This window comes from Salvelinus fontinalis, chromosome 12, assembly GCF_029448725.1.
Source record: "Salvelinus fontinalis isolate EN_2023a chromosome 12, ASM2944872v1, whole genome shotgun sequence".
Taxonomy (NCBI): Eukaryota; Metazoa; Chordata; class Actinopteri; order Salmoniformes; family Salmonidae; genus Salvelinus; species Salvelinus fontinalis.
In genome coordinates, this window is record NC_074676.1 from 19,833,888 (window position 1) to 19,858,238 (window position 24,351).

Below are 24,351 nucleotides of genomic sequence, written 5' to 3' on the forward strand. Positions count from 1 at the left end.
GCTCTCACAGTGGTTGTGTGTGTGTGTGTGTACACACTTGTCCGTGGGTCTTGTGTTTTGTACATGCATGTGTTTTTCCACTCTTCCTCTCTGGACACACACAATTCTCACAGACTCACACACCTCTGCGTTTGTATTGTTTACCCTTGGGAATCAAAGCGCACTCCAAACGTCATTCATATTCATTAGAGGCCTCAAGTGGTTCTTTATGTACTCCTGCCCTCCATCCCTCCCCTCTTTCGCTCCCTCCTTTCTCAGTTGTTCATCCTGGAAACTGCTCCGCTCGTCTTCTCTCAGCTCACAAAGGCTCACTTCTTCTTTGGCCCACTCTCCTCCTCCTGTCTCTGGCTCCTCATCTTTTTCTTTCTTCTGTCTCTCCTCTCACCTGGAACCTGGGCCTGAGAGCTGAAGGTGTGGCTCCTCTCACTGTGTTAGCTTAGCCAGCCTTTAGTCCCTGAACCTTCTCATCAAACACGGTCAGGTCACGGTCGAGCACGGTCAGTCCACGGTTAAATACAGTCTTTCTGCGTGTGGTGGAAGGTGTTCACATAATGAGGTGAACCTGACAGCATGAAGAAAGTGTACAGCATGTTCAACCTGAACAAAACCAAGGAAGAGGAGGCAGTTCAGTCCATCTGTATCAAGGTATCTCTGTTCTAGTTTCTCTTTGCTATCTCTAGTTCAGTCCATCTGTATCCTCCCCTGGTCTCTCTTCTTCTGCCTTTCTGTGGGATAGTGGTGCTCTTTGGAACACTTAAAGTCTTGCTTATGCCAAAATGACAGGATCACATTGGCTCAATTATATGATTTAGGGAGTTCAGGTGTGTTATATTTTTAAGGGAGTGCTGTACACAACATTTGAACAAGTGACAATTTTTTTTAACTGTCCAGTGTTTCCAATTTTCTTTGAAATATTACCTATAATGAATTACAATATGTGTGAAATTATTGTCATGTTTTGGAAGGAAAACTAAGTGTTAAAAAAAAAATGTTGTGTTGGAATGGTGTGGGCGTATACCGGTCTTTAAAAGTATTAATGCGAGTAGACCGCTGATTGGCCAGCTAATCCTCCTTAGGAGGATTGAGTCATCCTCTATGAGGAAATAGCTAGCATTTTTTAAATGGTCTGGGCCCATTTTCCCTAAAGCATCTTAAGGCTAAGTTCATCGTTAGAACCTTCATAGGAGCATCGTTAAATCTCCCAGATGTTTCCAAAAACAATCGTTATTAAAAGGTAAATGTACATTTTTCTACTTCATATTCATCATCTCAGTTGTAAAGAAAAACATTGACAACTTTGTATTTGTAATCAACTTTGAAGTTATTGGTGGTCACAGAGAGATGGATAAACCATGTGATTCTATGTTTACCTGGAATCCTTGGGACGTCCCTACCCCATTGAGGTTGAAATTTAAAATGGTTAAGGGTTAAGGTTAGGTAAAGGTTATGGTTAAAGTTAGGGTTAACGTTAGGGTTTTGGGTAAGGACGTCCCAAGGATCCCGGGTGGCACTGACCAATGTGATGCGTTGGGATGCTATTGTAAACTTAAAAATGTGTAACAAGAACAAGCATTCGTTGTTACATAAAATGGCAAAAAAAGACAGCCAAAAAAAAAATCATGAGGAATAAAGTTTGGAAATGTCGGTTCTATATCTAGGAGATATAAGAAAACTCAGGAAATGTTCATTTTTTTGGACACATTTAGCCCTTTATTTTTGATGACGTGAAACTACCTGCATACCTCCATTAGTTTGTATGGGTTACCTTCAGACGAGTCCCATGCCACTTGTGGGGGTTGTAGAGCAGAACGGAAAATATCATCGTGTTTGTGAGAGTCTCCATTTATATATTAGTGTGTAGCTCAAACGGTTCGGACGCTTCAGACAGAAGTTGGCACATCAGCATTATCGACTTCAGATGAGTCCCGTGACACTTGTGGGGGTTGTATTCTATAGATGTTTTCGTGAGAAGACCGATTTTCGGGATGAATCATGGTTAGACAAACACTGCTGTAGCTCGGCCACCTAACACCTCAGATGCGGCAGGCCGACATACGTGGATGCGGTGGATTGAGACGCAGCCAGTGACAACCCGTCACTCAGGGCAGGTGCGGCCCCCACCTGTTTAGCCCCCCCTAAAATATATGTATATATAATATACACACAGTATACTTTTGTAGTTGTTGCCTGTCTTGTATGTTATTTTGTCAATATTATGTGTCACATATCAGTTTGCAAACAATGTAAAAAAAAAAAATCAAATAATAATCATTGAGTTAATAAAGCCGTATACAAACTTGGTCTCTTTTTGTTTTCTTGAGTAAGGCAGCTCCAAAATGTAGGTGTTTCAGCCTAGCTCAGTGCTGTGGAGGTAGGGCAGCCAGGGGAAAATACAGAGCATAGGGGTTGGTATGTCATTGACTCAGTGTTCTGTCACTTCTGGGGTCACCGCAAAGGGTAAAGCTCGAAAGTTCAAGCCCTTGGATGCTGCCATAGTTACATTAGAAGTGCCCATCAAAGAAGGCTCAAGGTCATTGGCCACAGATAAAATGACAATGTTGACAATCTACTGGCAAATCCTTTTTAATCCTTGTCAAATGAAGAGAAATTATAGATGAAATGTATCGGTGCTCATCGGCCATTGGACATAAACATTACACAACAAGTTGGAAATTGCAAATTCAGCAATGAGTGGTTTGGAAGTAATCAGTGGCTAACTGCAAGTATTACAAAGTAATCACTAGCCTTCTATTCAGTGGAGTGGGTGTGGGGTCCCAAGTCTGGGTTTAAGGATCTCTTTTCCAAGCTAAAAAGGATAAACATTGAACATTGGCCATGCTGTCAATCCAGCGTGACTTCTGCAAAGCTCAAAACAACTGGAAATTTTGGAACTGAGAAATCTGACTTCAGTGAGTTCACAAAAACTGGGAACATGGAAAAAAACGAGCTCCGACTAAAAAAATACATTTTGAATGGTCATCCAACTCGGAATTGCAAGTCGGGAACACGGCCTTTCTAGAGCTTTGACCTGAAGATCACTGATGACATCATGATTCAACCTTGTTTTTTCCAGAGATCCCAGTTGTCTTGAAAGCACCATAAATCCAGAAACTTTGATGTAAATTTGTTGATAAAATTGTCCCACAGAGGACCGCCGCACCACCTTCCTGTTCAATTGAGCACTGTACAACAAGGTGTGTCCAACAATGTCTTGTATGCTGCTGTATAAATGATGTAATATGCCAGGGAGATAGTATTACTTTCTTAGCTACAGACAGTATACATAAGTGTATGTTGTGAGTAAGCTGTTAGTAGCCCATGTGCCTCACCCTAATAATTTGATCACTTTTCCCCTCATAATATTGCCGACTGTTCTGATTTGGTGGTGCACATGTAGCCTATAGCCAGCCTGTTTTAGAGAAATGTCATCATCGAATATTGTAAGATCTTTCATTGTCTGCTTATATGCCCCCTTAATTTATCTTATGGTTCTAAGTTGGTGTACAAGGAGAATACTGTAAGAATGATCCATGTTCTGAATTCTGTCACTGTACATTTCAAAAGTGCTGGACAAATAGTTATATTGACTACGTCAGTCCTAGCTTGCTCCTTAATGTCTTAATCGAAATTAGTTTGTACATCTCAATTGTCAATAGAAACCACATTTATTTAAGCAAGTCAGCCATATCAGCAATGTTTTTTTAAAAGGCAGTAAATGAGGCTGATATAATTGTTTCGCTGCCAGACAAGGCTCCGCTGATAGCCAGGTGTAGCAGTGGTAAGGTGTTGGGACTGCTTTTATGTAGGCCCTAACAGTTTGTTAGCAGATTGTTTATATGCTAAAATCACCACTGGACGCAACTGACATTTACATTTTTTTTAAACTTAGATTGGTGCATGAATAGACTCTTATTAAGGACTAAAAACGACAAACTGAACACCGTATGTATATATTATTGAATCATGATAAATATTGTCGTGAAGAAAGATGAGACATGAATGGCCAACATTTCACATGGGAGTTGATACATACATACTGCACATACAGTTGAAGTTTACATACACTTAGGTTGGAGTCATTAAAACTCGTTTTTCAACCACTCCACAAATTTCGTGTTAACAAACTATAGTTTTGGCAAGTCGGTTAGGACATCTACTTTGTGCATGACACTGAATATTTCCAACAATTGTTTACAGACAGATTATTTCCCTTATAATTCACTGTATCACAATTCCAGTGGGTCAGAAGTTTACATACACTAAGTTGACTGTGCCTTTAAACAGCTTGGAAAATTCCAGAAAATGATGTCATGGCTTTAGAAGCTTCTAATAGGCTAATTGACATCATTTGAGTCAATTGGAGGTGTACCTGTGGATGTATTTCAAGGCCTACCTTCAAACTCAGTGCCTCTTTGCTTGACATCATGGGAAAATCAAAAGAAATCAGAAATATTTTTTTTTAGACCTACATAGGTCTGGTTCATCCTTGGGATCAATTTCCAAACGCCTGAAGGTACCACGTTCATCTGTACAAACAATAGTACGCAAGTATAAACACCATGGGACCACGCAGCCGTAATATCGCTCAGGAAGGAGACGCGTTCTGTCTCCTAGAGATGAACGTACTTTGGTGCGAAAAGTGCAAATCAATCCCAGAACAACAGCAAAGGACCTTGTGAAGATGCTGGAGGAAACAGATACAAATCTATATCTATATCCACAGTAAAACGAGTCCTATGTCGACATAACCTGAAAGGCCGTTGAGCAAGGATAAGCCACTGTTCCAAAACCGTCATAAAAAATCCAGACTTCAGTTTGCAACTGCACATGGGGACAAAGATTGTACTCTTTGGAGAAATGTCCTCTGGTCTGATGAAACAAAAATAGAACTGTTTGGCCATAATGACCATCGTTATATTTGGAGGGAAAAGGGGGACGCTTGCAAGCCGAAGAACACCATCCCAACCGTGAAGCACGGGGGTGGCAGCATCATGTTGTGGGGGTGCTTTGCTGCAGGAGGGCCTGGTGCACTTCACAAAATAGATGGCATCATGAGGGAGGAAAATATGTGGATATATTGAAGCGACATCTCAAGATATCAGTCAGGAAGTTAAAGCTTGGTCGCAAATGGGTCTTCCAAAGGGACAATGCATACTTCCAAAGTTGTGGCAAAATGGCTTAAGGACAACAAAGTCAAGGTATTGGACTGGCCATCACAAAGCCCTGACCTGAATCCTATAGAAAATGTGTGGGCAAAACTGAAAAAGCATGTGTGAGCACGGAGGCCTACAAACCTGACTCAGTTACACCAGCTCTGTCAGGAGGAATGGGCCAAAATTCACACAACTTATTGTGGGAAGCTTGTGGAAGGCTACCTGAAATGTTTGACCCAAGTTAAAAAATTTAAAGGCAATGCTACCAAGTACTAATTGAGTGTATGTAAACTTCTGACCCACTGGGAATGTGATGAAAGAAATAAAAGCTGAAATAAATCATTCTCTCTACTATTATTCTGACATTTCACGTTCTTAAAATAAAGCGGTGATCCTAACTGACCTAAGACAGGGAATTTTTACTAGGATTAAATGTCAAGAATTGTGAAAAACTGAGTTTAAATGTATTTGGCTAAGGTGTATGTAAACTTCCGATTTCAACTGTACATACTTTGTTCAGTTTGTCATGTTTAACTGCCGTAAATATCGACAGTAGCATGCTAACCAAGTAGCATGCTAACCGAAAGCCATTTTAATTTTTTGTTTTAGATTGGTTTTTTTTGGAATGCTTAAAACCCTACCAGTCCCGAGACACCAGCAAAAATTTGCTTTTCATTTATCAGCATGTCCAGCCCTTAGATTTAGCCTCACAATGAAGTGTTTACCATTTTATTTAGAACACGAAACAATTTGATATTAAACAGTTGCATTAATGATTTTTTATTTTGATTATTTAGAGCAGGTTCCTGTGGTTGGCGGTTGCAGTAAAAAAAAGGGGCTTGGGGGGCTTGGGCCCAGGAGCCCCTGTAAGCCCTACATTAATCCATCCCTGGCTATTTTGGCTCTCAATGATAATCCTATTGAAGCTGAATCTGCCTGAAAGGTAAACAGATGGTGCTATTAAATCATTACATAATTTGTCAACTACTGCTTTAGGCTGCCTACTATGTGTGATGACAATCTTCATAGTTATGCTGCCATAGTGTAGCGAGAGTTGCTGAAACAATAACTAGCCGATGTTTGCAATGATGATGAGAAAATAACACTAAATCACTATTTTGACTGCCTGTCTGCGTCTTGCTTATGTTTGCAATACTATTACAGACAAGTTTGTACAAGCATGTTGATCTTGTCTTCCGTGTACAACATGTACAACATTTTAAGATTGTTCTATACATCAGTTGACGTCTCTATAAGCTTGAAGTCCTGAATCTAGCATGAAAGAGCATCCTTGTAGCTGTGTGGGCTAATATAGTAAAAATGTTTGTCTTGGGGTAAATTTAACCAATGGACATGGGAAAAGTTTAGGAAATTTAAGTGTTTTCTTCTCAGGTGTAATGCAAGGCATTATTGCTTGGATAGAAGGTAACAACAGGGCACGTTAAAAGTGTTTAAAAAATACAAAAATGTTTGTCAGGTGTTAAGCCTGTGTTAAAAGATGCTTAAAATTATAAAACGACAAAGTGATTGTATTTTATTGTGTTTGGGAAATAAAGACAGTGGTAATATTTCATTCTGTACAGAAATTTGTAGGCGGCTGAACTTACCCTGTCCCGCGGCCCATACCTGGGGTAAATTGTGCCAAGAGACCACTGTTTTGGACAAGCTATGTTTTCAAAACTATAATGTTTACATCAATCCTGATCATTCCCAGGGATACACAACATCCTGAAATATATGTAGATCTCTTTCTTCGAAATAATACTATATTTCCCTTGACAGAGTGATGGTGAATGTAAAAAAAATTCTCAACTTACCCAACTCACCCATATTTTAAAATGTGGGAAACTGGGAAACGTATTAACTGGGAGCAACGAGTTGTGTGTGTTCACCTGTTTTGACCTTGTTAAGAAATTCGATTGGCTAATGGCAGGCAAGCGAGCTGCATCAACCATAAACTTAAAGTACAGATGCTCAAAGAAATAGGTGTTGATTAACCATATTAATAAATTGTTTTTTACAAATAATATTTGGTTGTTGCATATAACTTCTGAAAATGCTGTTACAGAGGTAATTTCCTTAGTATTTGACGTCAGAGTTCAGCATGTTGGAGAAGTCGGACGCTCAGAGATGATAGACGAGTTTCCTACTAGTAATGTGGATTTTTCCCAGTGGTATGCTGGTATTTACGAGATATTATGAGCAGCATTTCATCTTCATGTCTATCTTTAAAGGGAAAGTGCTACATTTTGACAATCAAGCCCTTTTTATTATTTACACAGTCAGATGAACTCATGAATACCATTTTTATGTCTCTGAATGCAGTTTTGAGGAATTTGAAGGTAGTTTCTGGAGCCATCGCTAACTAGCGTTAGCGCAATACTGGAAGTCTACAGGAACAGCTAGCATGTTGTGGTATCCATAAGTTCATCTGACTCTTGGTAAGTATAAAAAAGTTCTTAATTGCCAAACTGTTGCACTATCCCTTTAATCACAGTAGCTCAGATTATCCCTTAAAGTGGAACGGACAGCTTTATATCTACTTTGCAGATATGAAACAGAATGTCAAATTCCCAGTTTATGCTACAAAACCAACTTTAAAAAAAAAATGATGTAGAGTAAGGCATTGTTGGCAGAATAGATGGTAACTATCAATATTTGACTAATATAGCTAATTCACCAATAAAATTCTTGGTAGTCCAATAAATATTGCTCTCGGGTCGTAAATCACAACTGGCCTGGTACATTGTTTACTGCCTCCAGCCATCTTGGATGCACTGTTTTCAGTTCCAATGACACAATATTTTGGACAAAAATTGTACAAACTGTACAAAATGTAACTAAGGCTGGGACTGTCAATACAATCAAACTAGCAAGGGCATTATCCTCAAGTCAGTCATAATGTGGAATGGGCTAGCTTATCTATTTATGTAGCCATTTATTTAGCAAGCTAAAAACACAGAGCCTAACTGTAACAGTCCTGACCTGTTTTATGTTGTTTTTATGTGTTTATGGTCAGGGCATGTGTTTTGGGTGGGCAGTCTATGTTATCTGTTTCTATGTTGGTTTTGTTTGCCTGGTATGGCTCTTGATTAGAGGCAGGTGGTTTGCGTTTGCCTCTAATTAAGAGTCATATTTAGGTAGGGCATTCTCACTGTTTGTTTGTGGGTGATTGTCTCCTGTGATGTCTTTCGTCGTTGTGTTCGATGTGTTTTCACTTACGGGACTGTTTGGCTGTTCGTGTGTTTCGATGTAACGTTCCTGTCCGTGAGTTTACGTTTGTTATGTGAGTTTATGTTCAGGTTCCGTTCTACGTCGTTTTTGTTATTTTGTAAGTTTTGAAAGTGTTTGTTTTCGTGTCATCAGTTTTCGTATTAAAAATAAAGATGGCATATTTCCTTGAACCCGCATTTTGGTCAGAAGATCCTTCTCTCCTCACCTCATCCGAGGATGAGGAAAGCGACAGTCTTTACAGAATCACCCACCAACAAAATGTGACCAAGCGGTATGGGAATGCTCGACGGAGCAACAGGAACTTCTGGACTTGGGAGGAGATCTTGGACGGTAGAGGACCTTGGGCTCAACCAGGGGAATATCGCCGTCCAAAGGAGGAATTGGAAGCAGCGAAGGCTGAGCGGCGCTGGTATGAGGAGGCAGCGCGACGACGCGGTTGGGAGCCCGTGAGTAAGACCAAAAAATTTCTTGGGGGGGGGCACACGAGGAGTGTGGCAAAGCCGGGTAAGATACCCGAGCAAACTCCCCGTGCTTACCGTGGAGGTAGAAGGCGTCGTACTGGTAAGACACCGTGTTATGCGGTAAAGCGCACGGTGTCCCCAGTACGCGTGCTTAGCCCAGTGCGGGCTATTCCACCTTGCCGCACTGGGAGGGCTAGGTTGGGCATCGAGCCGGGTGCCATGAAGCCGGCCCAACGTAGCTGGTCTCCAGTACGTCTCCTCGGGCCGGTGTACATGGCACCAGCCTTACAGGTGGTGTCCCCGGTTCGCCTGCATAGCCCAGTGCGGGCTATTCCACCTCGCCGCACTGGCAGGGCTACGGGGTTCATTCAACCTGGTAGGGTTGGGGAGGCTCGGTGCTCAAGAGCACGTGTCCTCCTTCACGGTCCGGTAGACCCGGTGCCACCTCCATGTACCAGTCCTCCGGTGGCAGCCCCCCGTACCAGGCTGTCTCTCCGGGTTCTCTCTCCTGCTGTTTCCTCCTCTCCAGCGCAGCCGGTGCCTAGACCACGCACCAGGCTGTCTCTCCTTCTCCTCCCTACAGAGCCATCCGTCTCCCCAGCGCCATCTGAGCCATCCGTCTCCCCAGCGCCATCTGAGCCATCCGTCTCCCCAGCGCCATCCGTCTCCCCAGCGCCATCTGAGCCATCCGTCTCTCCAGCGCCGTCTGAGCCATCCGTCTCCCCAGCGCCGTCTGAGCCATCCGTCTGCCATGAGCCTGCAAAGCCGCCCGTCTGCCATGAGCCTGCAAAGCCGCCCGTCTGCCATGAGCCTACAGAGCCATCCGCCAGACAGGAGCCGCTAGAGCCGTCAGCCAGACAGGAGCCGCTAGAGCCGTCAGCCAGACAGGAGCCGCTAGAGCCGTCAGCCAGACAGGAGCCGCTAGAGCCGTCAGCCAGACAGGAGCCGCTAGAGCCGTCAGCCAGACAGGATCTGCCAGAGCCGCCAACCAGACAGGATCTGCCAGAGCCGCCAACCAGACAGGATCTGCCAGAGCCGCCAACCAGACAGGATCTGCCAGAGCCGCCAGCGAGCCATGAGCAGCCAGAGCCGTCAGAGCCATGAGCAGCCAGAGCCGTCAGAGAGCCATGAGCAGCCAGAGCCGTCAGAGAGCCATGAGCAGCCAGAGCCGTCAGCCTGCCATGAGCGTCGAGAGCCGTCAGCCTGCCATGAGCGTCGAGAGCCGTCAGCCTGCCATGAGCGTCGAGAGCCGTCAGCCTGCCATGAGCGTCGAGAGCCGTCAGCCTGCCATGAGCGTAGAGAGCCGTCAGTCTGCCATGAGTGTCGAGAGCCGTCAGCCTGCATGGACCTGCCAGAGCCGTCCAGCCAGGACCTGCCAGAGCCGTCCAAACAGGACCTGCCAGAGTCCTTCAGCCGGGATCTGCCCCTTGTCCCGGTGTTGCCCCTTGTCCCGGTGCTGCCCCTTGTCCCGGTGTTGCCCCTTGTCCCGGTGCTGCCCCTTGTCCCGGTGCTGCCCCTTGTCCCGGTGCTGCCCCTTGTCCCGGTGCTGCCCCTTGTCCCGGTGCTGCCCCTTGTCCCGGTGCTGCCCCTTGTCCCGGTGCTGCCCCTTGTCCCGGTGCTGCCCCTTGTCCCGGTGCTGCCCCTTGTCCCGGTGCTGCCCCTTGTCCCGGTGCTGCCCCTTGTCCCGGTGCTGCCCCTTGTCCCGGTGCTGCCCCTTGTCCCGGTGCTGCCCCTTGTTCCGGTGCTGCCCCTTGTTCCGGTGCTGGCCGTTTATTTAGGGGAGGGTAGTGTTAGGGTGGTCATTAGAAGGGGTAGACAGAAGAGGGGAGTGACTATGGTGGTATGGGGACAGCGTCCTGAGCCGGAACCACCACCGTGGTCAACTGCCCACCCGGACCCTCCCCTGGACTTTGTGCTGGTGCGCCCGGCGTGCGCATCTTGAGGGGGGGGGTACTGTAACAGTCCTGACCTGTTTTATGTTGTTTTTATGTGTTTATGGTCAGGGCTTGTGTTTTGGGTGGGCAGTCTATGTTATCTGTTTCTATGTTGGTTTTGTTTGCCTGGTATGGCTCTTGATTAGAGGCAGGTGGTTTGCGTTTGCCTCTAATTAAGAGTCATATTTAGGTAGGGCATTCTCACTGTTTGTTTGTGGGTGATTGTCTCCTGTGATGTCTTTCGTCGTTGTGTTCGATGTGTTTTCACTTACGGGACTGTTTGGCTGTTCGTGTGTTTCGATGTAACGTTCCTGTCCGTGAGTTTACGTTTGTTATGTGAGTTTATGTTCAGGTTCCGTTCTACGTCGTTTTTGTTATTTTGTAAGTTTTGAAAGTGTTTGTTTTCGTGTCATCAGTTTTCGTATTAAAAATAAAGATGGCATATTTCCTTGAACCCGCATTTTGGTCAGAAGATCCTTCTCTCCTCACCTCATCCGAGGATGAGGAAAGCGACAGTCTTTACACTAACTAACTAGCTGCTGGGAGAATGCCATGTCATTGGACAAGTGGGTGTTGGCAAACCCCCCCCCCCCCCCCCCCCCCATATAGTTTAGAGCTAGAGATGCAGGTGTCATTTGGTTAGCTAGCAAAAAAAATGCTAATCCTTTTGCTAGCTAACTATGCTGAACTTATGCTAACTTTGGATAGCTGTTTATCTCTTAATTGTCAATCAAATGTACTCTATTTGGCATCGATCAAATGGGCAAGGCAGGCAAGTTCCCATTCAGTTGTCAAAACGTGGGTCGGGACAAGCATACATTGGCAGGCAGGCTGCAGCAGGGCGAGCAGGCTTCTATTTCCCCTCATTTATCAGTGCAACTACAAGCTGAAAATGTCTGGGAAGGTTTATCTAACATTACTGTTCCCTCGTTAGATTTTTAGCTCATCTTGCTCTGGCTAACAGTTGTTGATCTTAAACACAACTGAGGGAGAGATAGCCTACCTGTTCATGGTAATTTAAAAAAAATAGACCTGTAATGTTTCCAAATGTAAGAGGACTCCCGTGGTATTCACATATTTGCAGAAATCCATTCATGTGTATTTTGGATAATACTCTCTAATGATCTAAATTAGTGCTGTTGCTACTGCCTGTAAACACACAGTCCAGTTCAAAGTGAATGATGGCAGGTCAGTGTGGAAAATAGCTTATTTGCATGTAGGTCTACTGTAGCTCTGATTGGCTATGGTGCACTGGTCTGTGTAGTCCAGTCCTGGACAAGACTGATACATTTTTATTAGGTTTTATTTACTGCAGTGTCTATAAGGGTGTTTTCACACTTGGTCCCAATTGTTGTGAACTCAGTGCTTTTCGCTTTATATTTTGTGCAGTGTGAACACTCAAAAGGTTCTCAGGCCCCTCGACCATCTCGAGAGTTGGTTTGAGTTCGGTTTGCTTGAATTCCGCGATTCGGTTCTCTTTTTTAGGGCAATGTGAACACAAAGATCCCCAGGTTCACTTGTCATCATTCCCGCACCACACACTAGACTACTGCAACACTGTTTTCTCTGCAATAACCCCTCACATTGGTGCCACAAAAGAGAGAGGAGGATGATGTGCAGGTTCGCAGAAAACAAATGTGTGCTGTTTTTGGATATAGATGCACAGAAATTCCCAAATGGGTGTGGAGTTTTTGTTTAGATTATTTGTTTGCAATATGTGATCTACAGACTAAGAGAGCTTCATCAGCTGTTTATTCGATTGTGCGGTTTGAATAGTTTGAGAAGACAACATATATTTGGTGAGAATCACAACATGGGGTATAACATCTATTCTAGGTCTTAAAGGGGCAGTAGCCTACATTGGGTGTACAATTTTCAATTACAGAATTATTTAATCTGTAGTTATTCTTCTGCTATTTATTCTGTTACCAATAATATTTACATGTTAATAGTATCTTCTGATTACAATTATTATGTCTCATCTTTTAGCTAAATGCAATCTATTAGCTTCCAAAATATAAGTAGGTATATCTAGCTTCTCGATAACACGTTCTGATGGAATGGCTTGTCCTGAACTTTGTAAAAAAAACTGTGTGCATTGAGTGAATGTTGGAATTAGATATTGGTTACTTTCTAAACATAGCAATGTGAACTCAAAGAGGAAGATGACCACAAAATAGGTGATGTGAAGTGAACTGGCAAAAGAGTTGAGTCGTCATTCAAAGGCAAGTGCAATGTGAATACAAAGAAAAATGTGTTATTTCACTTTATTAAAGAGGACTGAGATTGGTTCTTTTTAAGAGAACTATATGTGAAAGCACCCTTAATTGTTCAAACGCACGGCCACTTTCGCACTCCATATTGCTTTAGAATTTTCACAGATGCCTTACTCTGTCATTCCCAAACATTCAATGAAAGTATGAAAACGACCATATTTAAGTGTTCGCTTCTCAGAAATTTCCTAGTGGTGTGTATGAACAGATTTGAATAAGAGTTCATGTTGCTAAAATGCTGTCAGTTCTACTTTAAAAGCCCAGTGCAGTCAAAACTATGGTTTCCTATGTTTTGTATCATATTGTACAGCCGATGAAACTGTTACTGTAAAAGTCAGTATTATTTCCTTATCAAAATCAAATTACATTTGATTTATCACATGCACCAAATACAACTGGTGCAGAATAGAGTGAAATGCTTGCTTACAAACCTTTCCCAACAATGCAGTTTAAAAAATAAACTATTAAATAGTAACTAACATATATGAAATCATGTAGTAACCAAAAAAGTGTTTAACAAATTTGAGATTCTTCAAAGTAGCCACACTTTGCCTTGATGACAGCTTGCACACTCTTAGCATTCTCTCAACCAGCTTCATGAGGTAGTCACCTGGAATGAATTTCAATTAACAGGTGTGCCTTGTTAATGTCACGTGGGATGACGCTGGAGAGACGAAGCAGGTACGGGGAGTCAAACATTTAATAAGGAACGGACATGGAACGAGACAGGAACAGCGTCAGCATACGAGTAAACACAGACAAAAAACAATCAATGCAGAAGCGGGAAACAGAGCTGGGGAACTGACAAATATAGGGGAGGTAATAACAGGTGATGAGTGAGTCCAGGTGAGTCTAATATTGCTGATTTTTTTTTTTTTTTTTTAAATTTCACCTTTATTTAACCAGGTAGGCAAATTGAGAACACGTTCTCATTTACAATTGCGACCTGATGCCCATGACGAGCAAAGGCAGGTGCGCGTAATGGATGATAGGAGTGCGTGATGCAGGGCAGCCCGGCGCCCTCAAGCGCCAGGCAAGAGCAGACGTGGCGGGAGCAACGTGACAGTTAAAAGTGAATGTGGAATTTCTTTCTTTCCTGCTTAATGCGTTTGAGCCAATGAGTTGTGTTGTGACAAGGTAGGGGTGGTATACAGAAGATAGCCCTACTTGGTAAAAGACCAAGTCCATTTTATGGTAAAAACAGCTCAAATGAGCATAGAGAAATGACAGTCCATCATTACTTTAAGACATGAAGGTCAGTCAATACGGAACATTTCAAGACCTTTAAAAGTTTCTTCAAGTGCAGTCACAAAAACCATCAAGAGGCTATGATGAAACTGGCTCTCACATGAGGACCGCCACAGGAAAGGAAGATCCAGAGTTACCTCTGCTGCAGAGGATAAGGTAATTAGAGTTAACTGCACCTCAGATTGCAGCCCAAATAAATGCTTCACAGAGTTCAAGTAACAGACATCTCAATATCATTTGACCAGAGGAGGCTGCGTGAATCAGGCCATCGTGGTCGAATTGCTGCTAAGAAACCACTACTAATGGACACCAATAAGAAAAATAGACATGCTTGGGTAAAGAAACACAAGCAATGTACATTACAAATTTGAGATTTTTGGTTTCAACCGCTGTGTCTTTGTGAGACGCAGAGTAGGTGAACAGATGATCTGTGTCTTTGTGAGACGCAGAGTAGGTGAACAGATGATCTCTGCATGTGTGGTTCCCATGAAGCATAGAGGAGGTGGTGTGATGGTGTGGGGGTGCTTTGCTGGTAACACTGTCTGTGATTTATTTAGAATTCAAGGCACACTTAACCAGCAAGGCTATCATAGCATTCTGCAGCGATACACCATCCCATCTGGTTTGTGCTTAGTGGGACTACCATTTGTTTTGTTTTTCAACAGGACAATAACCCAAAACACACCTCCGGGCTGTGTTCAGGGCTATTTGACCAAGAAGGAGAGTGGTGGAGTGCTGCATCAGATGACCTGGACTCCACAATCACCCGACCTCAACCCAATTGAGATGGTTTGGGATGAGTTCCACCGCAGAGTGAAAGAAAAGCAGCCAACAAGTGCTCAGCGTATGTGGGAACTCCTTCAAGACTGTTGGAAAAGTATTCCTCATGAAGCTGGTTGAGAGAATGCCAAGAGTGTGCAAAGCTGTCATTGAGGCGAAGGGTGGCTACTTTGAAGAAGCTAAAAAATATTTTTCTTTGCATAATACTTTTTGGGTTCCTACATGATTCTATATGTGTTGTTTCATAGTTTTGATGTCTTCACTATCATTCTACAATGTATGTAGAATAATAGTGAAGACAAAATTGCTCTTGAGAAATTGCTCTTTGCTAAGAAGCTATTTTTGTTTATTTCATTAAAAGCAAATCACAGTAAGATACTTAAATGTTACCAAGAAATGATTTGATATCGAGATTAAAAACGGCTGCATTAGATCTTTAAGGGCAGGCTGAATTTACCTACAGTATATATCTTTCTGTTCAATGTAAACAAGTGAGTGATTGAGTTTGTAGTCTCTTTCAACAGCCGGGGTCAGGTTGGTACAGGTTATCAGTAAGTTGTACAGTCTTTCTACAGTGTGTAGTGTTCTACCTCCGAATCCCATTCCCTCCCTCCAAGGCTCTACCCTGCTGATGCATTCACACCTGAAGGGATCACATAGGACAGCTTTTTAACAAAACACAAGCTGTAAACACAAGCTGTAAGGATCTAGTGGAAGGGGCTAGGGGCTGTTCAGGCTTGGGGCTGTTTTGTCATGGAGAAGGTTAATGTGAAGGTGGTGCCATGTGTGAGTTCGTTGATGGACAAATGAGAACTGCAGACCCTACCAGTGGAAACACTGTCCTCGTGTGGCAGAGCAGGGGAACCATCCAATGCCTCAGTTCAGCTGCTCAGACAAGGAAGCCATGCACTACAAATACATGTAGGCTACAATACAGTACATACAAATGGTTTATAACTGAAATATCTGATTAAAGTTACACATTGGGCTTTTCTGTACCTCTATGTGTGTCTCTATCTGAGTGCTCACCGCACACAGGAGTGGATTTTGCTTCTAGCTCCTAAGAAACTTTGCAGTATTTTGTTTTTTTTGTCCGTTATTTCTTACATTATTAGCCCAGGAAATGTTCCTTAATACTATTATTTTACTTTTAGGTTATGTGTATACTGTTGTGACTTGTTAGATATTACTGCACTGTTGGAGCTAGAAACACCAGCATTTCGCTACACCCGCAATAACATCTGCTAAACATGTGTATGTGTATAAATCAAATTTGAGACTGTGACAGAGGGAGCAGACACTAGGCATGGCTAAGTGGGCACCTTCCACCAGCCCTGCCTTCCAACCACCACAATAGATGGTGAGACAGAGAGAGGGACAGAGGGATGGAGAGAAAAAGGGAGCTTTGGAAAGTGAGAGAAACATGGAGAAGGGAAAGAGAATGAGAGTGGGTGACCATGTTATGGAGAGTGTGTTAGGGAGAGGGAGAAGGTGTGCAAGTGTTAGCTATGATGAGAGTGAGAGAACGATGTGAGCCTCTTGATAGGATCACCAACTTTCCTGTATCTTCTCTCTCCTTTGTGTGTTTTGTTCCTTATGTGGAGATAAAAAGTTGACATAATGCCTAGGACAAAGCGGTGGATGTACTGTAACCCTGGTGTCTGTCTGACCCGGTTTGTTTCGCTTGTCTCAAAAGTGATTCTCTCCCTCCCTCTTTCTCCACAGCAAATCCAGTTTGCTGATCAGAAGCAGGATTTTAACAAACGTCTTAGTAAGACCGGTCGTCGCTCCCATTCTTTCTCCCAGTCCTCCACAGATAACTACAACTCAGGTACACACACACACCTGCTTCGTCGGCACGGTGTGTTTTGTCTCTAAGTGTATAGCAGCCCATGTCTGGCTGTTGTCCCAGTGGGTTGTTACAGTGAGATACATTTTGAGTCTTTCTCCCTCAGCCAAACTTTCATTGAGAGAAAGTCTTCAGATGAATTATCTCTTTAATTTACTCCTTATTCGTCTAGTTAGCTGTTCTCAGACAGAGAGGGAGCAGTAATCCCAACTGTACAAAGCACGTACTTAAACCTCAGACAAACACAGCAAAGCTGATTCATAGTATTGGAGCTGTTTCCAGATTTACAATCCATTGGAAGGTATACATAACGGTTTATTTTGCTTCTCTACTTTAGCTGATAACAGTTGTAACCTGTTGCCATTTGACTATTGGTCCAATGGTAGATTTCAGTTAACCCTAGATGGTTTATCTTGCTCATACTGTTTCATTGTGCCTGGTGTTACTCTGTCAACCCCTCACATGCTTGCACACACACACACATCCTTAGCTGCGTTGTACACAGACAGTTCAGAGGATGCGACGTCTCCTAGAGACAGGCAGCAGAGGAGCTCTAAGGGACATCAAGACTTCTGCATCAAGAACATCAGACAGGCCAGCTTCGGACGCAGGGAGATAGCGATCGCTGAGCAAGGTGAGAGGGAATGGAAGAGGTGTGTGTGCTCTTAGAAAAAAATGGTTTCAAAAGGGGTTCTTCAGCTGTCCCCATAGGAGAAACCTTTTTTTGTTCCAGGTAGAACTCTTTTAGGTTCCATGTAAAACGCTCTGTGGAAAGGTTTCTACCAAAAGGGATCTACCTGGAATCAAAAAGGGTTCTTCAAAGGGTTCTCCTTTGGGGACAGCTGAAGAACCCTTTTAGGTTCTAGATAGCACCTTTTTTTTCTAAGAGTGTGTGTATTAAAAAGTAAGGTAAGAGAGAGGGAGGAACATGACTCAAGGTGTGTCAAGTTCTTTCCCCTTTCTTTCCCTCCCTCTCTGTCCCTCCCTCCCACTCCTTCTCCCTCATCTCTCTGTGTAGAGATGCCAGCTCTGATGGCCCTGAGAAAGAGAGCAGAGGGAGAGAAGCCACTGGCTGGAGCTAAAGTAGTGGGCTGCACTCACATCACCGCTCACACAGCCGTGAGTATGCATGCACACACACACGCACACAAATAGACACTGAATCACGCAAGTACACACACGCAAACTGAAATTGGACTGTGTGTATTTGCGTGTGTCCGCGTGCGTGCGTGCACATATGCATTCCTGTAGGTGTTGATGGAGACTCTGTCTGCGTTGGGGGCTCAGTGTCGCTGGGCAGCCTGTAACATCTACTCCACCCAGAACGCTGCAGCTGCAGCTCTGGCTGAGGAAGGTGAGAGACACACAGTATTACTCTTGCTCTCTCCGCCATCACTTTTTCTCACCACTGTCTTCTCAGCTCTCTCTTTACTTTTTACAAGTCCCTCCTTTTTTCCTCATTATCTCTCAAACTCAGTAATCTACAGAAATACAATAAACTCTCCTTTGCCCTCTCCTGTATTCTGTCTCTCTCTCTCAGGCTTCCCTGTGTTTGCGTGGAAGGGGGAGTCGGAGGATGACTTCTGGTGGTGTATTGACCACTGTGTTAGCCTGGAGGCCTGGCAGCCCAATATGGTACAGTATAGGCCTACATGTCTCCCTCTTAATATGGTACAATATAGGCCTAGCTCTCACATTAGACAGCTATGATCCGGATTAATCCAGTTATGGATGGATTCTCTGTATTTCTCAGATCCTGGATGATGGGGGAGACCTGACCCACTGGATCGATAAGAAATACCCCAGCATATTCAAGATGATCAAGGGCATCGTGGAGGAGAGCGTCACAGGAGTACACAGGTGGGATTGGAGCACCCATGTCTCTGATTGTTGTGAGATAGATTAGAAGATGTGCCAATCTAAAACAATGGATTTTTCAGGTATGATAAGCCTATTGTTTGACTTAGTCATCAATCAATCAAGTTTATTTTATATAGCCCTTCGTACATCAGCTAATATCTCAAAGTGCTGTACAGAAACCCAGCCTAAAACCCCAAACAGCTAGTAATGCAGGTGTAGAAGCACGGTGGCTAGGAAAAACTCCCTAGAAAGGCCAAAACCTAGGAAGAAACCTAGAGAGGAACCAGGCTATGAGGGGTGGCTAGTCCTCTTCTGGCTGTGCCGGGTGGAGATTATAACAGAACTATGCCAAGAAGTTCAAAAATGTCCATAAGTGACAAGCATGGTCAAATAATAATCATGAATCATTTTCAGTTGGCTTTTCATAGCCGATCATTAAGAGTTGAAAAACAACAGGTCTGGGACAGGTGGTGGTTCCATAACCGCAGGCAGAACAGCTGAAACCGGAACAGCAGCAAGGCCAGGCGGACTGGGGACAGCAAGGAGCCACCATGCCCGGCAGTCCCGACGTATGGTCCCAGGGCTCAGGTCCTCCGAGAGAAAGAAAGAGAGAAGGAGAAAATTAGAGAGCCAAGATTTTCAAAATGTTCATAAATGACAAGCATGGTCAAATAATAATCAGGAATAAATCTCAGTTGGCTTTTCATAGCCGATCATTAAGAGTTGAAAACAGCAGGTCTGGGACAGGTAGGGGTTCCGTAACCGCAGGCAGAACAGTTGAAACTGGAATAGCAGCAAGGCCAGGCGGACTGGGGACAGGAAGGAGTCATCATGCCCGGTAGTAATGACGTATGGTCCTAGGGCTCAGGTTCTCAGAGAGAGAGAAAGAAAGAGAGAACGAGAGAATTAGAGAGAGCATACTTAAATTCACACAGGACACCGGATAAGACAGGAGAAGTACTCCAGGTATAACCAACTGACCCTAGCCCCCCGACACAAACTACTGCAGCATAAATACTGGAGGCTGAGACAGGAGCGGTCAGGAGACACTGTGGCCCCATCCGAAGATACCCCCGGACAGGGCCAAATAGGAATGATATAACCCCACCCACTTTGCCAAAGCACAGCCCCCGCACCACTAGAGGGATATCTTCAACCACCAATTTATAATCCTGAGACAAGGCCGAGTATAGCCAACAAAGATCTCCACCACAGCACAAACCAAGGGGGGGCGCCATCCCAGACAGGAAGATCACGTCAGTAACTCAACCCACTCAAGTGACGCACCCCTCCCAGGGACGACATGAAAGAGCACCAGTAAGCCAGTGACTCAGCCCCTGTAATAGGGTTAGAGGCAGAGAATCCCAGTGGAGAGAGGGGAACCGGCCAGGCAGAGACAGCAAGGGCGGTTCGTTGCTCCAGAGCCTTTCCGTTCACCTTCACACTCCTGGGCCAGACTACACTCAATCATATGACCTACTGAAGAGATAAGTCTTCAGTAAAGACTTAAAGGTTGAGACCGAGTCTGCGTCTCTCACATGGGTAGGCAGACTGTTCCATAAAAATGGAGATCTATAGGAGAAAGCCCTGCCTCCCGGTGTTTGCTTAGAAATGCTAGGGACAATTAGGAGGCCTGCGTCTTGTGACCGTAGCGTACGTATTGGTATGTACGGCAGGACCAACTCGGAAAGATAGGTAGGAGCAAGCCCATGTAACGCTTTATAGGTTAACAGTAAAACCTTGAAATCAGCCCTTGCCTTAACAGGAAGCCAGTGTAGGGAAGCTAGCACTGGAGTAATATGATCAAATTTCTTGGTTCTAGTCAGGATTCTAGCAGCCGTATTTAGCACTAACTGAAGTTTATTTAGTGCTTTATCCGGGTAGCCAGAAAGTAGAGCATTACAGTAGTCTAACCTAGAAGTAACAAATGCATGGATTAATTTTTCTGCATCATTTTTGGACAGAATTTCTGATTTTTGCAATGTTACGTCATTACAACTTGTGTGAGTCACGTGAGTCACCTGTGTAAATAAGTACAGCTCATGCAACATACATTTAATGAAAGAAGCTAACACTTGTGACATAATTAGACTGCTACACTATGTCTGTGCCCCAATTGACACCCTATTCCCTATATAGCGCACTAGTTTTGACCAGAGCCCCAAAAAAACTATATTTTCCAGAATATTCTGAACTTTTATACTTTTGTTTTCTATTCATTTTCCATAAAACTTCCTCAACTGAAGAGACAAAATATGTACACTAGAGCTGCAGTTCCACAACCTGACTACAGAAACCCTCAAACGGAAACCAGTCAAAAAACAAAACCATCACACAATTTCTTTCTGACTAAAGTCTCTGACTTGACCAAACCAAGGGACAATAACCCATCTCGTTCTAAACTGAGACCAACTCCATTCACTCGGCCCATGGTCACAAGCAACAAGCTCCATCTGATATGTAGCCAGCTATAAGAGACTTGAAGCAACCACCACTAGAGACAAGTAAACATCAACCACAACTTCAGCCAACTCACTAGGAACACCATCATGTTCCCAAACGCCTCTTTTCTCCAGCCCTAAGCACTCACTGGAGGGGAACTGTTAGCCAGATCCTCCTCAATTAAGGTGGAGGAAGTAACAGGAGACACTTGGCCTACATGATGCCGGAACTAACCTCTCCTCGACAACAGGAAGTGACAACACGGGTGGATCTGGCTTTTCCACTCAACTAATTTCTTCAAGCTCCTGATTCTCGTCACAAAACCCAGCAGTGTTACCCAGCAAAACCCAGACCGGATCTTCCAGCGGATCCTCACTAACATCACCTTGTGACTGGGAAGAATCTCCTCCCTCCCACAGCTTATTAATAAACGTGTCAGCTAAATCAACACCTGACACCCTAACAACCATATGGCCAGCCTGCGGAGGAACCACAACCTCAAGTACTTTGGCAAAGATTATGTCAGCTAAAGGAACAAAAGAATCACTGACAACCTCTGAATCTAACAGATCACTTGGGCGAACCAAATCCACTATCAGACCACCAACATAACCTAGTTGCCCATTGTCACTCAACCCAACAAAGAATGTCTCCCTAAATTGACCCATGAATCAACCTCATCCTGCAGAAGGTACACTACATCACATATCTCTGCCCAGAAGGTCTCAGCTAGAGACATACAAGAATCACCTTTCTCTCTAGGCAGTCTGGTCTCATAGACTAGACGTAGCATAGTAAATTAGTATGATATTTTAGTGATTACATAAGACAGAAGGTTAACAAAGGCAAAATGAAAGTATGATGCATGGGTGGGCGTATAACGTGAGCATTTAGAAAAGTTGCGTGTTCGAATCTCATCACGGGCAACTTTACAATTACTTACTACTTCCTAGCTACTTTGCCTCTACTTAGCATGTTAGCTAAAACCATAACCTTAACCCTTTAACCTAACCCCTAACCTTAACCCCTAGCCTAGCTAACATTAGTGTTAGCCACCTAGCCAATCAGCTAACATTAGCCACAACAAATTTAAATTTGTAACATATTATACGTTTAGCAAATTCTATTGTACAAATTGCAATTCGTAACATATTGTACAACTTCAAATTCTTAACAAATCATACAAATTGTAATTTGTAAGATGTAATATGAAATGGATGATGCACATCCCCAAATTAATACATGCGATACAAAACACAACATATCATAGTAAAATGTTACGTCTACCCCTGAGTCCAGGTTGCACTAGGGAGAACTATTTCCTGGGAACCAGTCTAGTTTGACAAAGAATGTTTCCTCCAAGTCCCCACATAAATCATCATCTTCCCTATCTGGTTTGTCATCAGCACTCTGATGAACTGGAGTGACTTCACAAACTGGGGATACCACAAAACTCCTTGAGAGATTCCACCCCCTGAGACTTTTCACTGGGGTTACAAAAAAAACAAATCACTGGTGGAAACTGGTTTAGTGACAAGACTGACTGACAGGAAACACAAACCTTCTCCCCTCTATGCAGCCCTTCATTCACCTGCTTTTTCAAGAGTGCTATTTCCTCTTCTAGCCTCACTATTTCCAGACTTCTTCCTCCTGACTGCTATCCACCAGAACCAACGGCAAAAGCTACAAACCATAGCCACAGTTAGCCACTAGCCTAACACTAACACTGCCTTATTTACCAAAGCTACAAACCATAGCAACAGTTAACCACTAGCCTAGCACTAACACAAACGCATGTGCCACAGACTCCAAACTCGGAAATCTTATCCTGCCAACAGCACTAGCAAAACAGTCAACACAAAATATTCCGTCCCACAAGCAAAACACTTCATCAGCCTTACAGTAGTTAACAGCTACCAACTGCAAATGATTGGTTACCTTTGTGGGTGCAGCCACACCAAACATTTCTGTTGACTAAAGCCATCAGCTATTTTGCTAGACAGGAAACTGAAACTCACACTAACACTGCTGCAAACCTCTCCTAGCATGCTAGCGTGACACAAACTTGACAAAAACACCTGCTACAAATGTTCTTAACAAATGCACACCACCAAATCCTAACGGTTCACAACCACCCGGACTACAACCACAAATGCAAACATGTGTTAACATTTGTTATAACCCCAATAACTAGCCACTCTCTTTGTCTATGGGTTTTGGCCTAGTTAAAAGGTCTGTAACCTAAATGAATGTGTGCATCTATGTGAAAAATATGTGCCTAGGTGTTAAGTGTGCATGTGCCCAAGGAGACAGCATCCTTACCTTGGTCAAGGGTCAACTCTGTCACTCTTGAGCTCTCGATCGGTCAAACACTGATTGACCGTCTTAATGGGCAGCACCTGTCTCCTTAGCAACCAGTCTCAGCAGCTGGACAAGGTTGCTGCTGCCCCCTGGGGAATGGAGTGTGGAAGTGGTAGTGAGCTGCAGTGTGCTGTCTAAACTACCTTACCTAATCCATAACAATAGGTAATAGGTTGCTATTTTAGACGCAGCCTATGTGTTGTGCTAAGGTAGCAGTGTTTCCCTTCTTCCCAAGGCTGTACCAGCTGTCCAAGGCAGGGAGGCTGTGTGTTCCTGCTATGAACATCAATGACTCAGTCACCAAACAGAAGTTTGACAACCTCTACTGCTGCAGGGAGTCCATACTGGACGGGTACATATACTAAAACACACAGATGCAGAAATAACATGAGTGTGTGTGTGTGTGTTTGTTTGTGTGTCCTTTGACTTTTTGTGTGTGTGACCTTTGGCCTCCCATCTCCCCCTAGGTTGAAACGGTTGACAGATGTGATGTTTGGGGGAAAGCAGGTTGTGGTGTGTGGTTATGGAGAGGTCAGTATTTTATTAGCACCTATTAAACACCAAGGTCTAAATTGTTCTCTCTATGTATGTGTTTACTCCATCTGTGTGTATGAATGTTTGTCTTTCTACCCTCTCCTACCACCTCTCCCAGGTTGGTAAAGGTTGCTCTGCCGCTCTGAAGGCCATGGGCTCAATAGTGTACATCACAGAGGTCGACCCCATATGTGCCCTGCAGGCCTGGTATGACAACACACA

The 24,351-nt window shown here is 43.8% G+C and overlaps 1 protein-coding gene across 1 annotated transcript in view; it reads left to right on the forward strand.

Annotated features, from left to right (window-relative positions):
* Window positions 1-291: 291 nt before the first annotated feature.
* The window catches only part of LOC129867701 (putative adenosylhomocysteinase 3), a 27,663-nt gene continuing 3,603 nt past the window's right edge, over window positions 292-24,351 (forward strand). The window contains exons 1-10 of the mRNA XM_055941254.1: window positions 292-645; window positions 16,809-16,914; window positions 17,423-17,566; window positions 17,951-18,051; window positions 18,184-18,286; window positions 18,473-18,567; window positions 18,686-18,792; window positions 23,831-23,947; window positions 24,063-24,126; window positions 24,248-24,331. Of these exons, the coding sequence (XP_055797229.1) occupies window positions 571-645; window positions 16,809-16,914; window positions 17,423-17,566; window positions 17,951-18,051; window positions 18,184-18,286; window positions 18,473-18,567; window positions 18,686-18,792; window positions 23,831-23,947; window positions 24,063-24,126; window positions 24,248-24,331 (996 nt within the window). The 5' untranslated portion in view covers window positions 292-570. The remainder of the gene's footprint in view (window positions 646-16,808; window positions 16,915-17,422; window positions 17,567-17,950; window positions 18,052-18,183; window positions 18,287-18,472; window positions 18,568-18,685; window positions 18,793-23,830; window positions 23,948-24,062; window positions 24,127-24,247; window positions 24,332-24,351) is intronic.